The sequence below is a fragment of the Varanus komodoensis genome, unplaced genomic scaffold (assembly GCF_004798865.1).
Source record: "Varanus komodoensis strain SLA01 unplaced genomic scaffold, ASM479886v1 scaffold27, whole genome shotgun sequence".
NCBI classification, from domain to species: domain Eukaryota; kingdom Metazoa; phylum Chordata; class Lepidosauria; order Squamata; family Varanidae; genus Varanus; species Varanus komodoensis.
The window spans coordinates 4,596,525-4,618,357 of NW_025335701.1; the positions used below are offsets into that span (position 1 = coordinate 4,596,525).

The following is a 21,833-nucleotide window of genomic DNA, read 5'->3' on the forward strand; positions in this document are numbered from 1 at the left end:
GCAGACTTATCAGCCCTGGACTCTGTGGGAATTTCTTCTGAATAAACATGTTTAGCTCTGGATTGCCAACACAATATGCTCAACTGGTCAGAACTGACAGGAAATGCCAGTCTGGTACAGGGCAGGCCTGAGAACAAGAGAGCACCTTATGATGAAGCCAGCTAAAGTTTTTGCGCATTTCATAAACAAGGAGCACTGCCAAGTCTCTCACCGCACGCTTATAAAACCAAACACAGCCAGCTCTGCTGCGTTGCTGGCTCCCTGAACTGCTAATGGGCTCTTGCTGAAGACCCTTACTTGCAGTCTGAAGAAAGATATGGCACGAAGAGGATTTCTGGTTTTCCTCCTTGTTACCATACTCTTGCTGGATCAGACAACTGGCCAGGGTTCCCATTCCAAAGCCAGGAAACACAGCAAACGGCGGGTAAAAGGTAAGGATAAGCCAAGGGGATGTGCCACCAAGAGGGGAGAAGACTCACAGAATGCTGTCTGAATGATGCTTACTAGAGTGTCGAGTGCTTCTGTGCCAAGCTTGCTTATTATCATTTGGGGCTGTATTTGTTCCTCTGATTTGGATAATTTTATTTATTTATGTATGTATTAATTAAATTCCTAGACCAGCTTTCTTCCAACATGGGACACAAATTGGAAATTGGACTACACGAGAGTTCCCAGGCATTGATCAAGCCCAGACTGGTTTGGCTGATGCAAAGCAGGCATGCTCCAGTCCACCCAGGTTGCTCTGTCATTGCGTGCTCTGGTGGCAGGGACAGGGAAGTCGTGGTCCTCCACATGTTGTCCAACTGCAGCACCCATCATCCCTGAACATTGGGCATGCTGGTTGGCTTGATGGGAGTTGGAATCCAAGAACACTTGGAATGCCACCGATCCCTTTATTTCAGATGCATACCCTGCTTTCCACAAAGTATAGAAGTGGTAAACCTAAAATGCAAAGGCAGATGAACTATCATAAATATAAGAACAGCACAATTACTACGATGGAACCACACAGTAGCACTCTGATGCAACCGCAAATAATCAACAGTAGAACCACACACACCGCTGCATGTTAAAAGCCATTGCTGGCTGGGTTACACTACAGCGAAAGCCTGCATGAAAGGCAAGGTCTAAGGAGACATCAGACAGAGCTACCCAGTGGCTACTGGGCAGCACCAAAATGGCCATAGGATAGATCCTCACCTCTGAGTCTGGAGATGCTGCGTGGATCCCTACCTCACCCCCACCCCACAGCCAGCATGGAAAGAACCACACTGCCTGCCTGCCCATGATTGCAAAAGCTCTCCTGCGGCAGAGAGACCTGCCCTGCTGAGGCACAGCATGCCTTGGTGCCCCCCCCCCCAGTCATCTGCCCAGCTGCTTTGCAGAGCAGAAGGAACGCAGAGGTGACCTCTGCCTCCACACTCCTCCCTCTCCACACAGGATGCCACAATCCACTGCATTTGGGGTGCTTCCAGCATCCTCGCTGGATTGCACCCTGAATGCCAAAACTGTGGGTGCTCATGGAAAGCAAGCCAGGGGGTGGGTGCTGCCGCACTGAATGCTCTTCTGCAAGAGCTCCTGAGGTAGACCTCTGGAGTAGGTGGCCCCCTTGAAGGTGCTCCCTCCATGGTCCCAGAGATCTGGCGGAGACCTAAGGCTCCCCACCCCATGTTAGACCATGCCCTGAGAGTACTGCAGGAAAGGCAACCAATTCCAGAAAAAGTAAAATTGTAAAATTCTCACGCTAACTTTGGGGCATGATAGTCATGTTTATATGATCTGTTCCCATACTCCACCAGTAGCATCCAGAGTGGGGCATTGCTTGCTTATTGCATTCCCATAGTGTCCAGGAGCCGAAACCCTCTGGGTCATGCATAAAATAAAAGGTTTATTCATGAATAGGTGGCCTGGTTAGTTCTCACACCTGTGATGCGTGCTCTGCCCAACCCCTGTGGTCTGTACCAAAGAGCACTGGTTGCATGGGAATCTGGACACTCAGAACTGGGAAGAATTAGCCCCTCTCTAACAGACTGCGATTGAAAGTACCATGTGAATTTCACAGATGGCTACTGGTGCCATCGCCAGCACTCATGGCAGCCCACACCTGCTGCACTGGAGAATGTGCTGTAGTCCCAGATCACATGGGTGGACAGCCACTCTTGTGGTTCACAGCCAGGGAAGGGGGTGAGGGTTAGGGTTCCTTTGCTCATGTTTACTCTGTTTGGGTTTCATTCCATTTGCCGTCTCAAAGCAAATGGACAGAGAGGGCCATATTATTGCTTGGATTTCCAGCTCTGGGTCATGGAAGAGATCCAGCCTCAGAGCTGTGGAGCTGCATTTCCACCCCATTCACAGCCACATGGACAGAACTGCTTTGGTGGCACATCCTAGCTCATAAGCCTGACCTTGGGACAGAGATGAAAAGGGTGTTTGGTGGTGGGGCAGGGTGGGGTGGAAAGGAGGCCAGCTCTGATGGGCTATGAAATGCCCTGGCAGTGCTCTGGCCTCCTTCTCATGAAAGGTTTTCTTCATTTGTCTCCACTGAGCAATCCTGAAAGTTGCTACCTGAAGGCACTGTGGAATCCAGTTCACTCTTTAGCACACAGAGACAGAACTACAAGCCCCAGAATTTCCTGGAATGAGGGACTGAACATGAACCCCATTTGAATCCATGCCAGATGTTCACCCTTGGGCTGCAAACATGTACTGCTGGGAAATCAATGGAACTTACTTTTATTTAGGCAGCTATAGGATGGTACTGGTAGTGTTTCTGCCCTCTAATGCACTCTGTAGCTTAATTTAAATGTTTTAATGTACATAAAATTATTAATAAATACAAATGTTTACTTACTTAAGAGAAAGATGGAGACCTAAGGAGTCAAATAAACAAGCTTTGGCAAGAAGTAAATTCCCTGAAAGAAATGCAAGCACTACAAACAGGTAATGCCATTTACAGATACAACAATGCACTAGTCTTTTGCTGCAGGAAAAAGATATTAGAGATGTGTGTGGAAGGGTGTGCCAATGCACTGCCAAACAAGAGGATTACTTTTTTTAAAGTTCTGTGGGTTTTTGTTTATTTTAAAGGTATAGAAAGACAGGATAGATTTTTTTTTCTATGGTTATGTTGATTACTGGATTTAGTCACAGCCTTATTTAGTCAAAGCTAACAGAACTGAATAAAGTTAAATTGGGTGGAGGAAGTGGCATATTTCTGCCATTCCCATTGGCTGTAGAAAAAATAGAGTATCGGTATGACAGGTCATTTCTCAGTTTGTTTGGGAATTGGGTTGTTTTGCAGTTTTCAGATTCATTTCCATGCTTAGGCTCTGTGATGAGTCAAAAAGAAAATCCACTTGGAGGGAGTGCAGATGGAGGCAAAGCCACAGAGAAAAGGAGGAGGAAGGAGAGGGTGTCTGCCTGAAAGATGCGTGTGTGAAACTCAAGTTAGGAAAAGCCAAGAACAGGAAAGCCCTGAGTATATTATCTGGCAAATGTGAACCAAAGATCTAACCACCAAATTAGATATGAGCGATTAACAACCCCAGAACTGTATGATACAGGCAGAAGTTTTGATTCCTTAACTACAAATGGCACCTTGTGTGGTTATATTAAAGGGAATTTGTAATGTTTATTAATACAATATAGACTGCTTGCTTGTTTGTTTTACCCTATTCCCCCAAATTGATCCAATTCCTAGATTCCACTTGTCTCTGATATTACAGGGTATAGTCAGACTGAAGTACCCAATATGCCCATCACTAAACATTTTCTTTAAAGGCACACAGAGAGCGAGCCATGTGGGGCCCTCAACTAGAGCTAGACTCTGGCAACAGAGAGAGGTGCTAATCCTCTTTCTGGTGCCATTTTTCCACAAAAATTCCCTGCATTTGAATGTGTGTGGGGAGGGAGGGAGTTGGATGATTTTCAAATTGAAAGTAGCATGGTAAGAAAAGTTTTAATCCCTTCCCACCCCCCAAAAAACTGGGGCCACCAACAGCTACTTTTCTTAAGAAGACTGTAGCTGGGAGGGAGGGAGGGAGGGAGGGAGATATCTTAGTGGGTTTATTAAGCAACCCATGATGAGCACCCCAACTGCACTAACAAACCATGGTTTATTAAACATGAACTCCTGCTTTTGCATATGGGCTTTTAACCACAAATAACTAAGAGTTCACAACGCAACCTAGAGCCTCTTCCTGGATTTAAAAAGCCTCTTTATTTATTTACTATATTTGTGTCTCACCTTTCTTCCTCCCAAGGAACTCAAGGCAGCTTACATAATTCTCATCCACCTCCCAATCTTATCCTCACAACAACAACCCTGAGAGGTAGTTTGAGCTGAGTCTGTGAGTGGCCCAAGCTCACCCAGTTGGCGCCACAGCTGACTGGAGACCAGGACTAAGAACTCCAGGACACCCAGTCCTGCACTCTTCACCACTGAACTACACTGGCCCTTCATGCAATTGGACTTCGGATATACTAAGTCCAACCGCTTCCATTAAAATCTCTAGGCCATTCTGGGTGCAATCCTACAGTGCCCCACCATCATCTGGGTGGCCATGGGAGGCTTCACAATCCTTCCTCCAACCTCAGTCAGTGCTCAGACTTGCCCCTGCCCTGCCCCACCTCCTCATAACCAGGGTGGAAAGAACCACGGTGCCTGCATCCCGCTCCCCGGCATCACAACTGGGTTTTCTGGGGTGAAAAGGGGCTTGCCTGGGGATGCGGAGGAGAGGGGACTGGAGATGCAGAATTCCACCAATTCCTATCCATGTCCAGCCTCCTTCCCTCCCTCTCCCCAGCCCTAAATCCAGATGGCTGCACCTGGAGAAAATGCCCAGCACAAGGCAGGGTCTAGGAGTGTGCTTTGTCCCCGGGGCAGGACGCACCTGAGCCCCCAAGGCAGAGGCTTCTGTGCCTCCGCCCAGGGGCAAGTAGTTTGTGCCCCGAAATGCTTGACCTCGCCTGCTGCATGCCGTCCGTCTTTGGTGTTCCTCCCCTCCACATATTCAATGAGAGTTTGATAAGGTGGGGAGGGGATGCACAGTTAATATGGTTCCATTGGTTCTTGGGATAAAATCCAGGAATGTGCAGGATGTTCAGAGAAGATTTCAAACAGCACCTTAGGATTCCTTGTTTATTAAGGACTGGGTTGACCTCATGCACAGCTCACTCAACTTTGGCATTTGTAGGTCTCCGTAATGAAAGGGCCTTCAGATGCCTGCCCTTGGTGCAAAGCCAGGTATACACCTATTTCCTGATAACTTGGCCCACTGTGATGTCAGCACAAACATCCATTTTTCCCTGCCATATGCTTTAAGACCAGTGTGGCGAGGAAGAAGGGGCTCTTATTTAGACATAAGTAGTACAAATAACATTTTTAGTCATTTTTAGCTTGCCACTCCTCTGCCCCTCCTGCACACCTCCCAGACCAAAACAGCTGAAAGAATCACTGGCCAGTGGAACATCTTCAGCAGGATTCACAGCCATTTGCAGCCAGTGGGTACATCTGGCAACTTGAGAAATATTTTCGGTATTCTCACGAACCAGCTGCCATGGTAGGCATGGCCAATCACTTAACACCCATTTCCCAGGAAGTCAGTGAAGCGAGAGAGGCTAGAAGAAAAGTAACGTGCTCAAGAACCAGGGAACAAGGCACAGGTGGGCTCTGAGCTCCTACAGACAAAGGCAAAAGCAAAAAAACCGCCCTCTGAGAAGATGGAAAAGAGGGAGACAACGGGTGAGTGAGCACACGGGCACATCTGTGTGTCCCCACAACACTGTGGGCTCATGCCTCATGCGGTGGTCATGCCCAGAACAGATGAGAAGAGAGAGGAGCTAGGCACAGCCACTGCCTTCTCTTGGTTGCATACCCCAAAGCTGGGGAGACCCTTCCCTATTCTTTTCCAGCCGTGGCTGAAAAGGAGACTGCCATTTACTCTCTTCTTGCTCAGTCAACTCCTTTTCCTCCCGATTAAAAGCAGAAGTGTTTCAAACAAGTGTTCATGTGTCATTAGTTAGGTCCTTAGATCCAAAGAGCAGAGTTGGAGGAAGAATAAAATGTCCCATGCACAACCACAACTACACTCTCTGCTGGGGACTTTTGATGTTTGCTGGGGACTCTTAACTTCTTCTGCCATGTCATGTTTGACCCTCAGTCACATATCAGCAAACAGACTTGACCTGGGCTCACACAGCAGAGCTAGCAAACCATGATTCACACACACACAGTCATTTGCTGTGTTGCCCATCGTGAGTTACCATGTTCAACCCCATGATAAGGCACAATGGTGTGTAGAAGGGCTTTTGCTCAAACTGGAGCTTCTCTGAAGCGGGACCTGGGAAGAGTGCTGAGCAGGGATGCCTCAAGCAGGGGCCCCACAGCCCAGCTGAGCTCTCCCCTACCTTAGAGGCTGACTTTCAGGTAGGGGCAGGAGAATCGGCTGAGCAGAACGGCCGCATTCCAGGCAGCCCTGTGCATCCGAATGGCAAGAACCATTGCCCCCGCCCCACACCTGAGAAGCTTCCTGGGCTGGGCCGCCTGGATGGGCAACAGGTCACGCAGCTGCAGAGCAAATCACTGGCTCTCAGCTCTTGCCTGCATAGCTGGTACTCTGCTTGGAGGAGCTGCCTGGGGACCTGGGCAAAAGGAAGGTGTGCTCCTCCCCTGCCCATGCAGCCTTGCTTGCATGGCAGAGATACTTCAGCAGCTTTGGGGGCCAAACTGGCTTGTCAAGGACAGCTTCACTCCTGCCTGCAGTGCCCCCTGGGAAACTGCTAGGAGGAAGGAGGGGGAAGGAGGTGAAGGACAGAGCAGAGTGACTGGGATTATTCTTACTATGACTACAGCGCATTCATTTCCCACTTTTTTCTGCTTGAAGGAACCCATGGCAGCTTCCATAGCTCCATTTTATCCTCACAACAGCAACCCTGGGAGGTGAGTTAGGCTAAGAATGAGTGACTGGCCCAAAATCACCCCGAGAGCTTCATGGCTGAGCAGGGACAAGTAGTTCCCGCTCCAGTACTCCAAGCACTGGCTTCCTGCTGGGCTCGTCATAGGTAGGAACGTGCAAGGAATCCATTTGGGGTGGGAGTCCTTTGGATCCCCTTGGCTCAGGAGTCCTGAGCCTGCGTTTCTGGCACTCATGCCCTGCGATCCAGGGGTGCCCTCCAGGAACTGCGCCCCTTGCACTGCGCAGACAGTGCTCCTTCCTGGGCCACCACTGGCCGCCCTGGCAGGGACCAAAGTGAATCACCCAGAACAGTGCCTGGGGTGCCTGCCCTTGCCACTCTTCTTATTTGTTTATTTAAAACTTTTCTGTGCCGTTCCTTATGCATGGCATCTTCCACATCCTGCAGCCAAGGGAGGTTGCTGGTTGTGCGACGGGGACTGTGTGGATGTTCAAGGACTTCCTCTTGGCTCAGCTCAGTTTGCAAGGCCAGGCCAAGCACTAGAGTAAGTTCACAGATGCCAGAGGCATGGATTTGGCCGAACCCTTATTTATTTATTTATTTATTTATTTATTTATTTATTTATTTATTTAGAAAATTGGTAAGCTGTCCATCACTGTTGTCTCTGGACGGCTTGCAACATTATTCCAAATCCTAAATAAAATAAATTAACTATTCCACAACTGAGCATAAAACTAACCTATTTAAAATAAATTAAATAAATCTAATACAATTAAAATTACTTTATGTTAAAGTATTGGTCAAATAAAAAGGTCTTCACCTGGTCAAATAAAAAGTATTGGTCAAATAAAAAGCATATAATGACAGTGCCAGGTGGACCTCTCTAGGGAGCGCATTCCATAGCCGAGGTGCCACGGCAGAGAAGGCCCTCTTCCGGGTACTGTGTCTCCGGAACTTTTTCAAAGAGGGTTCCCGGAGGAGGGCCTCTGCTGCCTATCTTAGGGGTGGGAGGGCATATAGGGAAAAAATCATGGGTGCTAGTGGTCCACCATGGTAATTTACCACAATGGGCTGCCATTATGTGAACGCACGCATGGCACTAAACTGCCACAAGCTGCCACTAAACTGCCACAAGCTGTAGGACTCCCACAGAGAGGGGCCAGGTATCAGGGAGGATGGGAGGAAGGAGGAGGCTGGGAACTCCAAGGAAAGGAAGTGGTGGGAAGGAGTTGAGGTGCATGTACACCAATGCTAGGAGCATGGGTAATAAGCAGGAAGAGCTTGAAGCTCTCCTGGGAATAGGAGGGTATGACCTGGTGGGAATTACAGTAACTTGGTGGGATGAAAGGCAAGTCTGGAATGTGAACATAGAAGGGTATCACCTTTTTAGAAAGGACAGGAAGGGAAAGAGAGGTGGGGGCGTGGCTTTATACGTCAGGGAAGGGATAGGATGCAGTGAGATAGAATGCAGCACAGATGGGGATTCGGTAGAGGCAGTCTGGGTGAAACTTAGGGGTTTTGACAGGGAAAGAGACCGGACAGTGGGGGTATGTTATTGCCCTCCAGGTCAACTTGAGACCCTGGATGATGTCCTGACAGGCCAGATTCTAAGGATATCTCGAGGGAGAGACACAGTAATTATGGGAGAGTTCAATCTCCCGGATATTACTTGGGAGACTCACTCGGTGGTGACAGCCAGGTCACATCGCTTCCTAGAAGCTATAGAGGGAGGGTTTTTCACACAGAGGGTCTGAGAGGCGATGAGCGGGGGAAACATCCTTGACTTGGTCTTGACCAATAGGGAGGAGCTGATAGATGAAGTACAGATTAGGGGAGCTCTGGATGCGAGTGATCACTCCATCCTTTGCTTTGAGATCAGGGGCCTGGGGACGTGCAGCAGGTTGAGCACTAGAAGCTGGGACTTCAAGAGGGCCAACTTTAGCCAACTGAAGGCCAGACTGGGGAAAGTCTCCTGGGATAGGTTACTGGAAGGTAAGCGAGTTGAGGAGGGGTGGATAGCACTCAAAAGGGAGGTTTTGGAGGCGCAAGCCTTGACGATACCTCTAGTCAGTAAGGTGGGGAGGCAGAGGAGAGTGCCTCCATGGATGGGAAAGGAGGTGGTTAGAGGGATTAGATGAATGAGGAACCTCCGTAGGAAATGGGTACTGGGGGAAATAGACAAAAGTGTATTCCGGGAGGAGGAGGCCCGTTGCAGAAGGATTCTTCGCAAGGCTAAGGCTGTACGAGCTGAGACTTGCCAAGAATATCAAGAGCAACAAAAAAGGGCTTCTTTCAGCATGGAAATAGGAAGGGGAAGGGGAGACAAGTGGTGGGACCACTAAATAAGGAGGAAGGAGATCCGGTGACTGCTATGAGGGAACAGGCACAGATGCTAAATGACTATTTTGACTCTGACTATTTTGACTCTGAAACAGATATTTTCCCCAAAGCAGGATGGGGGCTATCCGCATAGGAGATTAGATGAGGCTGGGGACTTAGGGGCACAGGTTAGAGTCACCCCCCTTGAAGTTGAGGGGCTCCTCAGGGCATTGGACATTACAAAGGCGCCAGGCCCTGACGGGTTACACCTGAGAGTACTTAGAGAGTTGGCAGGGGTTCTCTCACTCCCGTTGGCCTCCATTTTTGAGACCTCGTGGAGAACGGGTGAAGTTCCAGAGGACTGGAGGGTGGCATCAGTGGTCCCAATTTTCAAAAAATGTAGCAGAAAGGTCATGGGGAATTATAGACCGGTTAGCCTTATGTCCATTGTAGGAAAAACAATGGAAAGGCTCATAATAGAGAGAGATCTAGTGATGCTAGATAGGGAAGGGAGGCTGACAGCCACACAACACGGCTTCCGCAAAAACAGGTCCTGCCAGACAAACCTTGTGGAATTCTATGACAAGGTTTCGAGATGGCTAGATGAAGGGGATGCAGTGGATGTGGTATACCTGGATTTCAGCAAGGCCTTTGACAAAGTGCCCCATGATATCCTGATGGAGAAACTGAGGAGTTTTGGGATACACCAAAGCACTGTACAGTGGATTAGGGCATGGTTGACTGACCGAAAGCAGAAGGTAACCATTAGCGGGGAATCATCAGGATGGCGGCCAGTGACAAGCGAGGTCCCCCAGGGCTCTGTCCTGGGGATGATCCTGTTTAATCTTTTCATTAACAACATGGAAGAAGGGGTGAACAGGCTGCTGATCAAATTCGCAGATGACAATAAAACTGTAGCAGTGGCAACAACTGAGGAGCAGGTACTCCAGATCCAAAAGGATCTGGACAGACTATGGAAGTCGGCAGGAGACAACAGGATGGCGTTCAATGTGGATAAGTGCAAGGTCTTGCACTTGGGGCATAGGAATGGGTGTCATAAGTACAGGTTAGGTGACAAGTGGCTGGAGAGCAGCACTTGTGAAAGGGACCTCGGGGTGCTGGTTGACTGCAGGCTAAACATGAGTCAGCAGTGTGACGCGGTGGTCAAGAGGGCGAACGCCACCCTTGGTTGCATAGCCAGAAGTGTGGCTTCTAGATCAAGAGAGGTATTACTACCACTCTACACGACTCTGGTGCACCCGCAACTGGAGTATTGTGTTCAGTTTTGGGCCCCTCATTACAGAAAGGATATAGCCAGGTTGGAGTCAGTGCAGTGTAGGGCCACAAGGTTGGTGGCTGGTTTGCTGGGGATGGGGTATGAGGTGAGACTGAGGGAACTGGGTCTCTTCAGCCTGGAGAAGAGGAGACTCAGAGGGAACATGTTGGCGACATACAGGTATGTGAGGGGGTGTCACACGGAGGTGGTAGAGACCTGTTCTCCCCTGCAGAGGAAGGCAGGACACGCTCCAATGGAGCAAAGCTCAGGGAGCCAAGGTTCCATTTGGATGCCAGGAAGCACTTCCTGACAGTCAGGACCCTGGGGGTGTGGAATGGGCTTCCACAAGAGGTCGTTGAGGCCCCATCGGTGCTGGTGTTCAAGGATAGGCTGGACGTCCACATGGTGGGCATGTCATGAGCGGAGCCGGCTGGTGCCGGAGGTCAGACTGGATGGCCCGGGAGACCCCTTCTGACTCACTCTGTTTCTATGTTTCTATGTGTTCACACCAACACAGGAGCCAATGCATCTGTCAGAGGTTTTCTGTTTAGTTCTTCCCACGCACCTGTCAAATTAAACATTGTTTTTCTAATAACACTGACACTTCTATTACAACTAACATATTTATGCTGGCATTAAATGTACATGCATAATATTTTGAAACAAGCCGCAATTGCCACAGACATGTCCTTCACCACTCTTAGATGAAGCTAAGCAGGTCAGGGTGGGGTGTAAATATAATAAACAAATAAGCCCACTGATCCTAAACTCTACCAAAGGCAATACCAAATCCAGGGAAATTTTGTGCAATTCTAGCCAGTGATGTAATATTGGACTCCAGATTAATTTGGACGCTTATTCATTTTGCACATCACCTTCCATTCACAGTCTGTCTTCGTGGAATGAAGGTCCATAAGAAATGTTACTTGGCATCTGAGAGTTCCAAACATTTCCATGAAGCCAATGAAGAGTGTATAGCAAAGGGGGGGACTCTTGCTATCCCCAGGGACAGTGATGAAACGAACGCTCTACGAGACTACAGCAAGAAGAGCTTGCCTACCAGTGCCACCGATTTTTGGCTGGGTATCACTGACATGGTGAATGAGGGGAAATTTGTTGATGTCAATGGAATGGTTCTCAGCTACTTCAACTGGGACCGGCTGCAACCCAATGGAGGGAAGCGTGAAAATTGTGTCTTGTTTTCTCAGTCAGCTAATGGAAAGTGGGTGGATGAAGTCTGCCGTACAGTCAAAAGATATATTTGTGAATTCCTGATCCCTTAAATTCATTCATGTAACCTTAGGCATGGTGAGAATACTGAGTTTAAGTGTATACTGATGGATAATCTGTCATTTCAAAACAAAAAAAAGCTACACATTTCTTCTTACACATGTACACTCTTCCTTGAAACAGATATTTTCTCTATTAATCCATTTCCCATTCAGTTACAAGGGATGCTGTGTTCAAAGCAATACCATGTGCCACAGGAAGAGCCACGATCTGCTCTGAGCAATGCTGGCGTTGTTGATGGCAATGATAAAACAGCTGGTATAGACTATATTGTGGCATTTGTTCTAGAGCCATTCTTTAAATTTAGTCAGTATCCCAGAATGCTCAGCATTCATTACGGACTAGTCCCATGGCAGAATTTATGCTGTGCTGCAGAACAGAGTGTGAGAGAGAAAGTATTTTCCTATATGCATGGACTGAAAGCCTGATATATTAAATTATATAAATTTTTGGTTCCCAAGACATGACACTTCTTGTTTCCAAGGCTCATGGACTAATAAGACATGAACAATTACGATTAAGCCACATTGTATACAGTATCTCTGATAAACTGTCTATTCGGACCCTACAATCCCATTCATACATTGGGTGGTTTGTTTATAGACTCATAAATCTCTTCGGCTCCTCACATTATTTAAACTGGGGAAGTATTTTTAGTGGTAGGAAATGCCTTCGTTCACGGAGCTGAATTTTTCAACCACAATTGTTCAATAGCAACAGCAAACTGCTCTTCTCTAAAACAAAACACTTGTCTGCCCACTATCGCCATAGAGATAACATGTGGGACAGCATCTCTCTCTGAAGCTTCCCACTGTCCTAATTTATATCCAACGTATTTGAATATCTTTGCCTCTTGGCAAATTTCACACATCTTAATAAAGTTATTTTTAAAAGCGCAAGAGTATGGCTGTTTTGCTAGTGATCTTGTGTGGTGTTGTGTTTCAGCACAAGGTTGTGTGTGTGTGAACTCTGGAGTCTAAGGCTGCAATGCTACAGCAGTGTCTGGAGCCTGCAGTGTTGCTGCACTTTAATGTGTATGCCAAGTATCAATCTGAACTTTAAAAGCTTATGTCTGTGACGCTGAGACCATTTCATAGGGTTGTAGTTCAGCACTGCAGATGGTTCCCTAGAAGTTCAGACTAGAACCTGGCATGGATACACCAGTCTCCACTGCAATACTATGCACACTTCCTTTGGAGTGAGCACCACTGGGATTTGCTTCTTGGGATATCACCCATTCAAGGAACGTTACTGTACAAGTCTCCGTGCATCTGCTCAGAAGTAAATTGCGCTTCCAGGGACTTGCTTCCAAGTAATTGGTATAGCATTGCAACACTGCATGCACCTGGAAGCAAGTCTCATCAAACTCGATGGAAAGCAACCTGCTAAATGCAGAGGGGCTTGCATCTGAGCAGAGAATTGTGCTCTTAATCCTTGAGTCTTTTCCTGATTTTATTGATGACATTTTATTGCTTTTATTATTTTATTTGTGAGCCAACTTGTGAAAAATAAAGGGTGGAATACAAACATGTGAATTAGAAAGAAAGAAAGAAAGAAAGAAAGAAAGAAAGAAAGAAAGAAAGAAACTCCTGCTGTGCAGACACCATCTTAGAAAAGCCATTTTTTTTACCAAAAGAAACAGAGTACCAGCACTTCTTTTAAAGGCACTGATTGTAAGCTGCAGCTCTTATAAGTGCTTGTATTAAAAACAAACAAACCATGGTTGGATTCATACTTAGTCACCTATCTTTTATGTTATGAATTAATTTTTAATTCTTATTGCTTTTACCTATTGTATTTTATTGTTTTTATACTTCGTTGAAAACCACCCAGAGAGCGGTAAGTGGGCGGTATGTTGCTACTGTTGCTAGTTGCAAAGTCACATCTGACCCATCGCAACCCCATGGACAACACTCCTCCAGGTCTTCCTGTCCTCCACCATTCCCTGGAGTCCACAAGCTCACACCGACTGCTTCAGTGACTCCAGCTAGCCACATCATTCTCTGTCCTCCTCCTCTTCTTTTGCCATCTATTGTTCCCAGCATTAGACTCTTCTCCAGGGAGTCCTTCCTTCTCATTAGGTGGCCAAAGTATTTGAGTTTCATCTTCACTATCTGGCCTTCCAAGGAGCAGTCAGGGTTGATCTCCTCTTGGACTGACTGGTTTGATCACCTTGCGGTCCAAGGGACTCGCAGGAGTCTCCTCCAGCACCACAATTCAAAGGCCTCAATGCATCAGCACTCAGCCTTCCTTATGGTCCAGCTTTCACAGCCATACATTGCAACTGGGAAAACCATAGCCTTGACTATACGCACTTTTTTTCAGCACGGTGATGTCTCTGCTTTTTAGCATGCTGCCTAGATTTCCCATAGCTCTCCTCCCAAGGAGCAAGCATCTTTTAATTTTGTGGCTACAGTCACTGTCTACAGTGATCTTGGAGCCCAAGAAAATAAAATCTGTCACTACTCCATTTCTTCCGCATCTATTTGCCAGGAAGTGAGAGGACCGGATGCCATGATCTTAGTTTTCTTGATGTTGATTTTCAAGCCAACTTTTCTATTCTCTTCTTTTACCTGCATCAGGAGGCTCTTTAGTTCCTCTTCACTTTCTGCCATTAGAGTGGTATCGTCTGCATATCTGAGGTTGTTGATATTTCTCCCAGCAATCTTAATTCCAACTTGTGATTCGTCTAGCCCAGCCTTTCATATGATGAACTCCCTAGCTTTCTCCATGATCCAGTGTATGTTGGCAATTTGATCTCTAGTTCCTCTCCCTCTTCGAAATCCTGCCTGTACTTCTGGTAGTTCTCGGTCCACATACTGTTGGAGCCTAGCTTGTAGAATTTTGAGCATAACTTTGCTAGTATGTGAAATGAGTACAATGGTGCGTTAGTTTGAACAATCTTTGGCATTGCCCTTCTTTGGAATTGTAATGTAAACTGACCTTTTCCAATCCTGTGGCCACTGTTGAGTTTTCCAAATGTGCTGGGTTATTGAGTGTAGCACTTTTACTGCAACATCTTTTAGGATTTTGAATAGCTCAGCTGGAATACTATTGCCTCCACTAGCTTTGTTGTTGCTTAGACTTCCTAAGGCCCATTTGACTTCACATTCCAGGATGTCTGGATCAAGGTCAGCAACCACCCCATCATGGTTATCAGGGACGTTAAGCTCTTTCTTGTATAGTTCTTCTGTGCAATCTTGCCACCTCTTCGTAATCTCCTCTGCCTCTGTTAGGTCCCTGCCATTTTGGTCCTTTATCATGCCCATCTTTTCATGAAATGTTCTCTTCATATCTCCAATTTTCTTGAAGAGATCTCTGATCTTCCCTACTCTATTGTTTGCTTCTATTTCTTTACACTGTTCATTTAAGAAGGCCTTCTTATCTCTTCTAGCTATTCGCTGGAGTTCTGCATTCAATCAGGTGTATCTTTCCCTTTCTCCCTTGCCTTGCGCTTCCCTTCTTTCCTCAGCTATTTGTAAAGCTTCCTCAGACAGCCATTTTGCTTTCTTGCATTTCTTTTTATTTGGGATGGTTTTAGTTGCTACCTCTTGTACAATGTTGTGAACTTCTGTCCATAGTTCTTCAGGCACTCTGTCTATCAGATCTAATTCCTTAAATCTATTTGTCACCTCTACTGTATATGATTTCGATCATATGATTTACATCATATGGGTGGTATAGAAATAAATAAATCCAGCTAACCTATTGTAATCAGTGGTGGCTACATTAAGCATAGCTAAATCGACTCCCACTGATTTCATTGGCTGAAACGGAGGTGCTGTTGGATGGCTTTAGACTCTGCTCTCAAGAGACGTCGGGAGTCTCGATGTGACCAGCGACTGTTTCAAGCTCTCCCTTGCACTTTTTTATTGAACAGGCATCCCCTCAAAGTCCAGCCCTGCATCCCTGAGCCACAGATTTTGAAATATTGAGTAGTTGCTTCCCAATTCGTTGAGGCTGTAAGAAGCGCCGTTAATTTCATTGATGATATACTGCAAGCCTCTTACTTTTGAACAGGTTCAGGCTTGTAATTCATCCGCTTGCACGTGAATGACTACATGGAGTCCTTCTTCCGGGTGGTTTACTCCAGATTATTACTACTACTGAGGGCCACTCTTGCTGGGGAGATTTCCCTTACTGGGAGGAGGCCTCCTTCGGAGAGGGCAGGCGCTGCCCAAAGTGTCCTGCGCCCGCTGCGCGGGCAGGGCGCCCGCTTGCGCCGTTCCTCCCCCAGGAAGCAGAGGCGGGCGGCCGGGGCCCGCCGCAGCTCCTCGTCGCCCTCCCTTCGCGCTGGGCGGCGGCTGGGCCGGGTTCCTCCAGGGAGAGGCGCAGGGCGGCGGCGGCGGCGGCGGCGCTGGAGGCGAGCGTGGACCGGCTGCGCCGCGACGAGCCGGGTCCCGGTGCTGGCGGGGGGCGCCGGCCCCGTGGGGCTGAGGGCCGCGCGGGTCGCTGTCCGCTCGGGCGAGGTGCTGAGCCGGACGCTGCTGGACAAGCGCTCGCGCGCCCGCTCCTCCGCCGCCCGCAGCAGATCGCGCCGGACCCGCGCAGCGTCCGCTTCCTGCTGCGGCCGGGGGTGGACTTCGGCAACATGGAGGGCTGCCGGGGCAGCAAGCACCTCTTCACCAGGATCGGGGTCTTTCAGGAGCACCTGCTCAACATCCTGGAGCGGCACAAGCGGAGCCTGGATGTCCGCATCTTTCTGGGCACCAAGGTGGGTCAGTGGCAGATTTCAGCGCTTTCCCCCGAGCAGCCACAGTATCGGGTATCTCTCACTCCTGCAACAGCAGTGAAGGAGGAGGTTCCTTTGAGCATGTGCAGATTGCCGTAGGAATCAAAGCAGCACTTACAGGTGCAATCCTATGCAAGTTTAGGGAGGCAAGAGCAATCCTGTCTGGGCAATGCTGGGAGGTTTAGAACCTTTTTCTGTCCACACCTGCATAAGATTGAGCCCTGAAATGCATCCCAAGGACTTCACAATGGCTGCCTTAATAGTTAAAAGTACATGGGGCATTGCCTTATATGACTGTAGACAATCGGTCCATCTAGCTCAGCACTGTCTGCCCACTGGAAGGTGTCCCAGCCCTGCCAAGAGATGCTGTGGACTCAACACACCAAGCACGGAGGTGTTGTCCTTCAGGAGGATTTGCGTGTGGGTGGGCCTGGTTTGGCTAAAACTGGAAGAATCGGGAACTAGGGTAGTGGATTTTACCAAGGGCGCCCGAAACCCCAACCCCTCCCCAAACAATCTGAGCACTGAATAAAGACTAAGTTCAAATTCATAAAGTTCAGCAGAGGAAGTCACTGTCTCACAGCCTGACCCAGAGGACAGGATTGCTTTGAGGATGCAGTTGTGCGAGGGTCGCCTACACTGACGGGGGTGTGAGTGGAAGGCATAACACTGGTGACAAGGAGGAGAATCCTCTGTGGCAGCAAAACCATAAAAAGGACCATTGTGGATCATTCAAAAGTAGCGGGCTTGCTGAGGCATATGAGCTTTGTAGGCTCAGGCGCACTTCTCCAGATGCAAGATAGATTTCCACCCAATATTGCCAAGGCCAGTACCTTCCATGAACAGTTAACGCCCAGAAATCACTTAGACCTTAAGGTGCTACCAAAATTTGTTTGTTTGTTTGTTTGTTTGTTTTTTCCTGTGTGCAATTGAAGAGGAATAGCTTGCATGAAACATGGATGGCTCAAGCGATATTTCTTTGTTTAATTTTAAAATGCAAGTTCCCAAGATAATATGCCATTGAATATCAGTTGCCAGCAGAACAACAGGAGGTGGCCTCTAGTTTCAGCCTGGCCAGTGGCAGAATAATGTTGCTGTTTCCACTTCAGTGCCTAGTTTTCCAGACTCTACCTTGACCCTTGCACCCAGTTTGGTTCTGCTTCTGGACCACACGTTGCATCTGCGCTTTCACCCGGGCCTGTATCTTGACCACTCCTTCCTTAGCCTGATCCCAAACCAGACCTTTGTGCTTGACCACCTGCCTGGTTCGTTGCCTTACCTTCTGGATTGCTCCTTAATTTGCTGCAGTGCTGAGTTTGATTCAGCCATAGCAGGACAGAGGGAGAACTCTGGGCTAATCCAGCAGGGCTTGTTGGAAATTCGGATAGAGTGAATGGAACTGGTGGGGTGAGAGGCAGGGCAACTAGCAAGAGAGCCAATGAGTTGCAGAAGGCTGAGAAACGAGCACAGCAAAGGAAAACGGAGGCAAATTAGTCTTGAGCTCATGGCTAGAAAGCAGAGGATTGGGTGCAGAGAGATCCACAGAACAAGGAAGCTCTCTTTTGGACCTACGTTTTTCTGTTTCCTGCAACAATGCTCATTGCACAACAAAGGGAAACTGGACAACAGTATTTGTGCAAAATGGGATGGGCGTGATCTCTCTTATGCACACATGCACATGCAATGCACACATTCTTTGCTTCTTTAAGTGCATGGGGCCCAATACAGAGTGGTCCTGCCCCCCCTCCCCATACAAAGCATCAAGCTGCTCCTGGTGGATGGATCCAGAAGTTCCTCCTGACACTGGTGAGGTATTTTCTTTTCAGTGAAGTTACAGGAAAATGATTCACAAAGTGTTGGAACTAGTTGGATAATGTATTTGAAGCTTTTTAAAAAACATGGTAACAGTGAATAGGTCTCTTTTTATTTTCTTTTTCCCAAGTACAATACTCATGGCTCATGACCAGTAGGCATAATGGCTAATATTTTTACTAGGGTCATGGACTAATTTTTAAGAGTATCTTGTTGAATCCCTCAGGACAGTGCAATGCTCTCCAACTGAAGACCCTGCATTGGGAGGAAACTGCCAACAAATGTGCAGGAACAGGGGTATTGTTGTACCATGGAAATGTTAGCTCAATAGAGCTATGACAGACACTGATGAGTGTCAGCTAACAGCCTAAATTTTGGTGTGTAATATGTAGAAGACGGATCATACTTGTGAGAAATTGTACCCATTAATGATATCTAAAACAAAGCAAAACATTTTTGTATGCCTGACTTAAAGATTTTACACAGTGTGTGATTTTACACACTCATCTTTTCAATCATTACTTTCAATCATTGTCACATTTTTTCAGCACACTATGGATTTTCTCCAGTTACATCCAGTTCTTGCCCAGTTAGAATCCCAAAGACGTCAGCATTGCATGTTCTGATCTTCTTCCTCTTCCTTTGCACGATGGAGAGAGCGAGCCCATAGTGCCTAGGCATCACATGAGGGGCCATAGGACATTTCAGATCCCCAGCCCTTGGCAGTGACTGTGGTGCAGACCTCTGGCCTCCTTCCCTTCAGCCAGCATGGATCGTACTTTGCTGGCTGCCCTTGCAGTCAGGAGACTGCAAAAAAAGCACTTCTAGGGAAACATGCAGGGCAGGTGGGGAGATGACGGTTACCTCTGCCCTTGCTCCTGCTCTGCCTTGGAGGCATTGCTATAGGATTGTGCCCTGCAGTGAATTTTGAGTGAAAGCCATGATGACTAATGATTTTCCTTGGGCCATGCCCCCCCCCCCCCCCAAAGAAAGGCTGCCTCGTTTATTCCCTCCAGTTGGCAATGGCCAACCCTTCTGGCCTGACAGTGACTTACCTGCGAGTGGGAGCTATGGTTGCCAAGGAACATGCTTTCCTCTTTCCCGTCCTGATTCTCCCTGGATGTTGCAGTCCAGATGTCCATGAAAGAAATACATGTGGCAAACTGCAGGGTGTGTCAGAGGTGAAGCAGACAGGCACCAACACAGAGGGAGCAGTTTGGGCTGCAAAGGCATCCAGGGAGCTGGCTGTCTCCTCAGAACAGGTGTGAGCAGACTTTGGCCTTGCTTGATCTGTTTTGCTTTTTTCTAGAATCCTGAAGCCAGCAATTAGAAGCCAGGCTCAAAATAGCTGTTTGGAAATTGTGTGTGGCTATACTCTTAGAATTAAGGAAGAAAAGTGACTGAGTCCCTGCATACCCCAGGAATCTGCTTTGGTATCAGAAGTGAGCTCACTGTCCTTTCACACACACACACACACACAAGTTGAATGTCAAAACCCCTTGCTGATCTACTGTGAATTTCTCAGGGATCCATCAATAGATCCCAATCTACCATCTGCCCACCTATGTCCAAGGGATCTAATGAGGGCTTTGGTTACACCTTGAACAAATTTCTGCTTTAAAGTACAGAAACAACCCCCACACTGAAATTTATCACATACAAGCTTTAAGCATAGTCAAGATGGTCCAAAATGTCTTTAGACTCAAATAAGCACACTGTTTTGATTCCTGTGTAATAAGTTAACTGACTTTAGTTCAAAGGTACATTAGCTTAGATACCACTGATTGTTTACTTTAGCCGTGCACTTCCGTGAGTACTTAGACAATAATGAGTTAGTATTGAAGCAATCTATATATCCAGGCAGCTAACAGAATTATCCGTGTACATATTTAGCCAGGCAACTGACTCAGTAGACTAAAGCAAGCACAGTGTGATAGGCTAAAATTAAAACAGACCTCAGAAACCATAGGGGGGCTCTAATTAAACTAGAAGAACAATGGGAGCTAATATCCCAAAGGCTTTCACATCACTGTCATACAGAAGGTTGAAAGATATGACAAAATAGGCTGGTTTAATTTCAGACTGACTACTTCTCGTGTCTGAATTCAGTGCACTAATTCACTGGGGCAACTCATGGTGGAGCATCCTCAACTAGTAATGAGCGAAGCGTGTATTCTGCAAGGGCAGCACGACATTCTGCCTGTTGGTTTGACCTGTGCTAGAATGCTCAGCGCTTCATGCCTCAGGTGTTGACAGCTATAAACATGTCCCATTTTCTGATGTTAATGATTAGCACTTCTTGGATTACACGTCTACCGATGTTCAGCTTTGTGGGCAGCTTCAAATGTGCCTAAATAATTTGGCGCTTCATCTTTGGCACTCTTAGGGAGAAGGATTCTAACCCTTCTGCTGATGTGCTACTTGAATTTTTACATGTAGGGAATTTTGATTTCATTTTTGTTCACAAGGAGAACATTGAAACAGATACCTATTAAATGCACCTCGTATCTCTCAGAGTAGCCCAGTGGCTCTCACATTCTCATCTATGTTGTACTCAAGAGGCCTGAAAAAACAGACCTGTTTTCCTTGTGATGCTTCCTTCTTTCCACAAGTTTCTTTGCAGAGTAGAACCATATTTTCAAGCCAGGAGATCTGGGCAGAAGCCTCATATAGCATTTTTAAAAATCGCATTCACGTAGCAACACCCCTAATTCTTTCCATCTGTTCCTTAGTTCTCAGATGATTTTCTAAAGAATTTGGCCTCCAGTTGGCCAAAGATCATTATTGTAGCAGATGGATCCTGTGGAGAATCAAGTGCCATCCTTGGAATCAGCTCAGAGTACACTGTGGAATCTTGCAATGCTTATGGAGCCAATGCTGTTATTGAGTGACCAGATCAAAGACAGGTAAGGATTAAAGAGTGGGCAAAGGTCACAATCTCATCTTCCTTTGTGCTTGCTAAAAAGAACAATTCTGCATGCTTCCAGAGACCTGGGGTGATAGAAAAAGTGAACTTGCAGCTCCTAGTTTTGCTCTTCTGCCTTGCATTCCAGAAGCTTGACCAGTTCCTTTCTGCAGCTTCCTCTCTTTTCTCTTTGCCTTCACTTCTGCAGTGGCAGCATGCATTCTCTCCCAGCTGAAAGCAATTAACCATGACTCGTGCCTGAAGCTGAGTCTCTTAGGTGTTTTTGGGAGTGGTTGTGGTTTAACAGTGCTGGATAGCCTTCTTCAGTGGTGTGCATAAAAGTAGTAATAGAAGTTGATTTGGTTCTTCTAAACTGGTTGCACCTGGCATTCAGTCCCTCCAGTACTAAATGCTTTGTCACCACACAGGCTTCACACACACGCACGCACGCACGCACACACAAGAGATCCAAGCTGTAAATCACACCAGACCTTCTAAGACTGCAGTCCCTCACCAACCACATAACAGAAATTAGTTCATCTACTTCAGTCATCCAGAGTGCATATTCAGTTCACATTTCTACC

The 21,833-nt window shown here is 47.2% G+C and overlaps 1 protein-coding gene across 1 annotated transcript; it reads left to right on the plus strand.

The window, feature by feature from the left end:
• The first annotated feature begins 316 nt into the window (after nucleotides 1-316).
• CLEC3A (C-type lectin domain family 3 member A) lies at nucleotides 317-11,793 on the plus strand. The gene is made up of 3 exons (XM_044434224.1): nucleotides 317-431; nucleotides 2,857-2,940; nucleotides 11,399-11,793. Exons 1-3 carry the CDS (start codon nucleotides 317-319, stop codon nucleotides 11,791-11,793), a joined length of 594 nt encoding a protein of 197 aa, XP_044290159.1.
• Nucleotides 11,794-21,833: the final 10,040 nt, after the last annotated feature.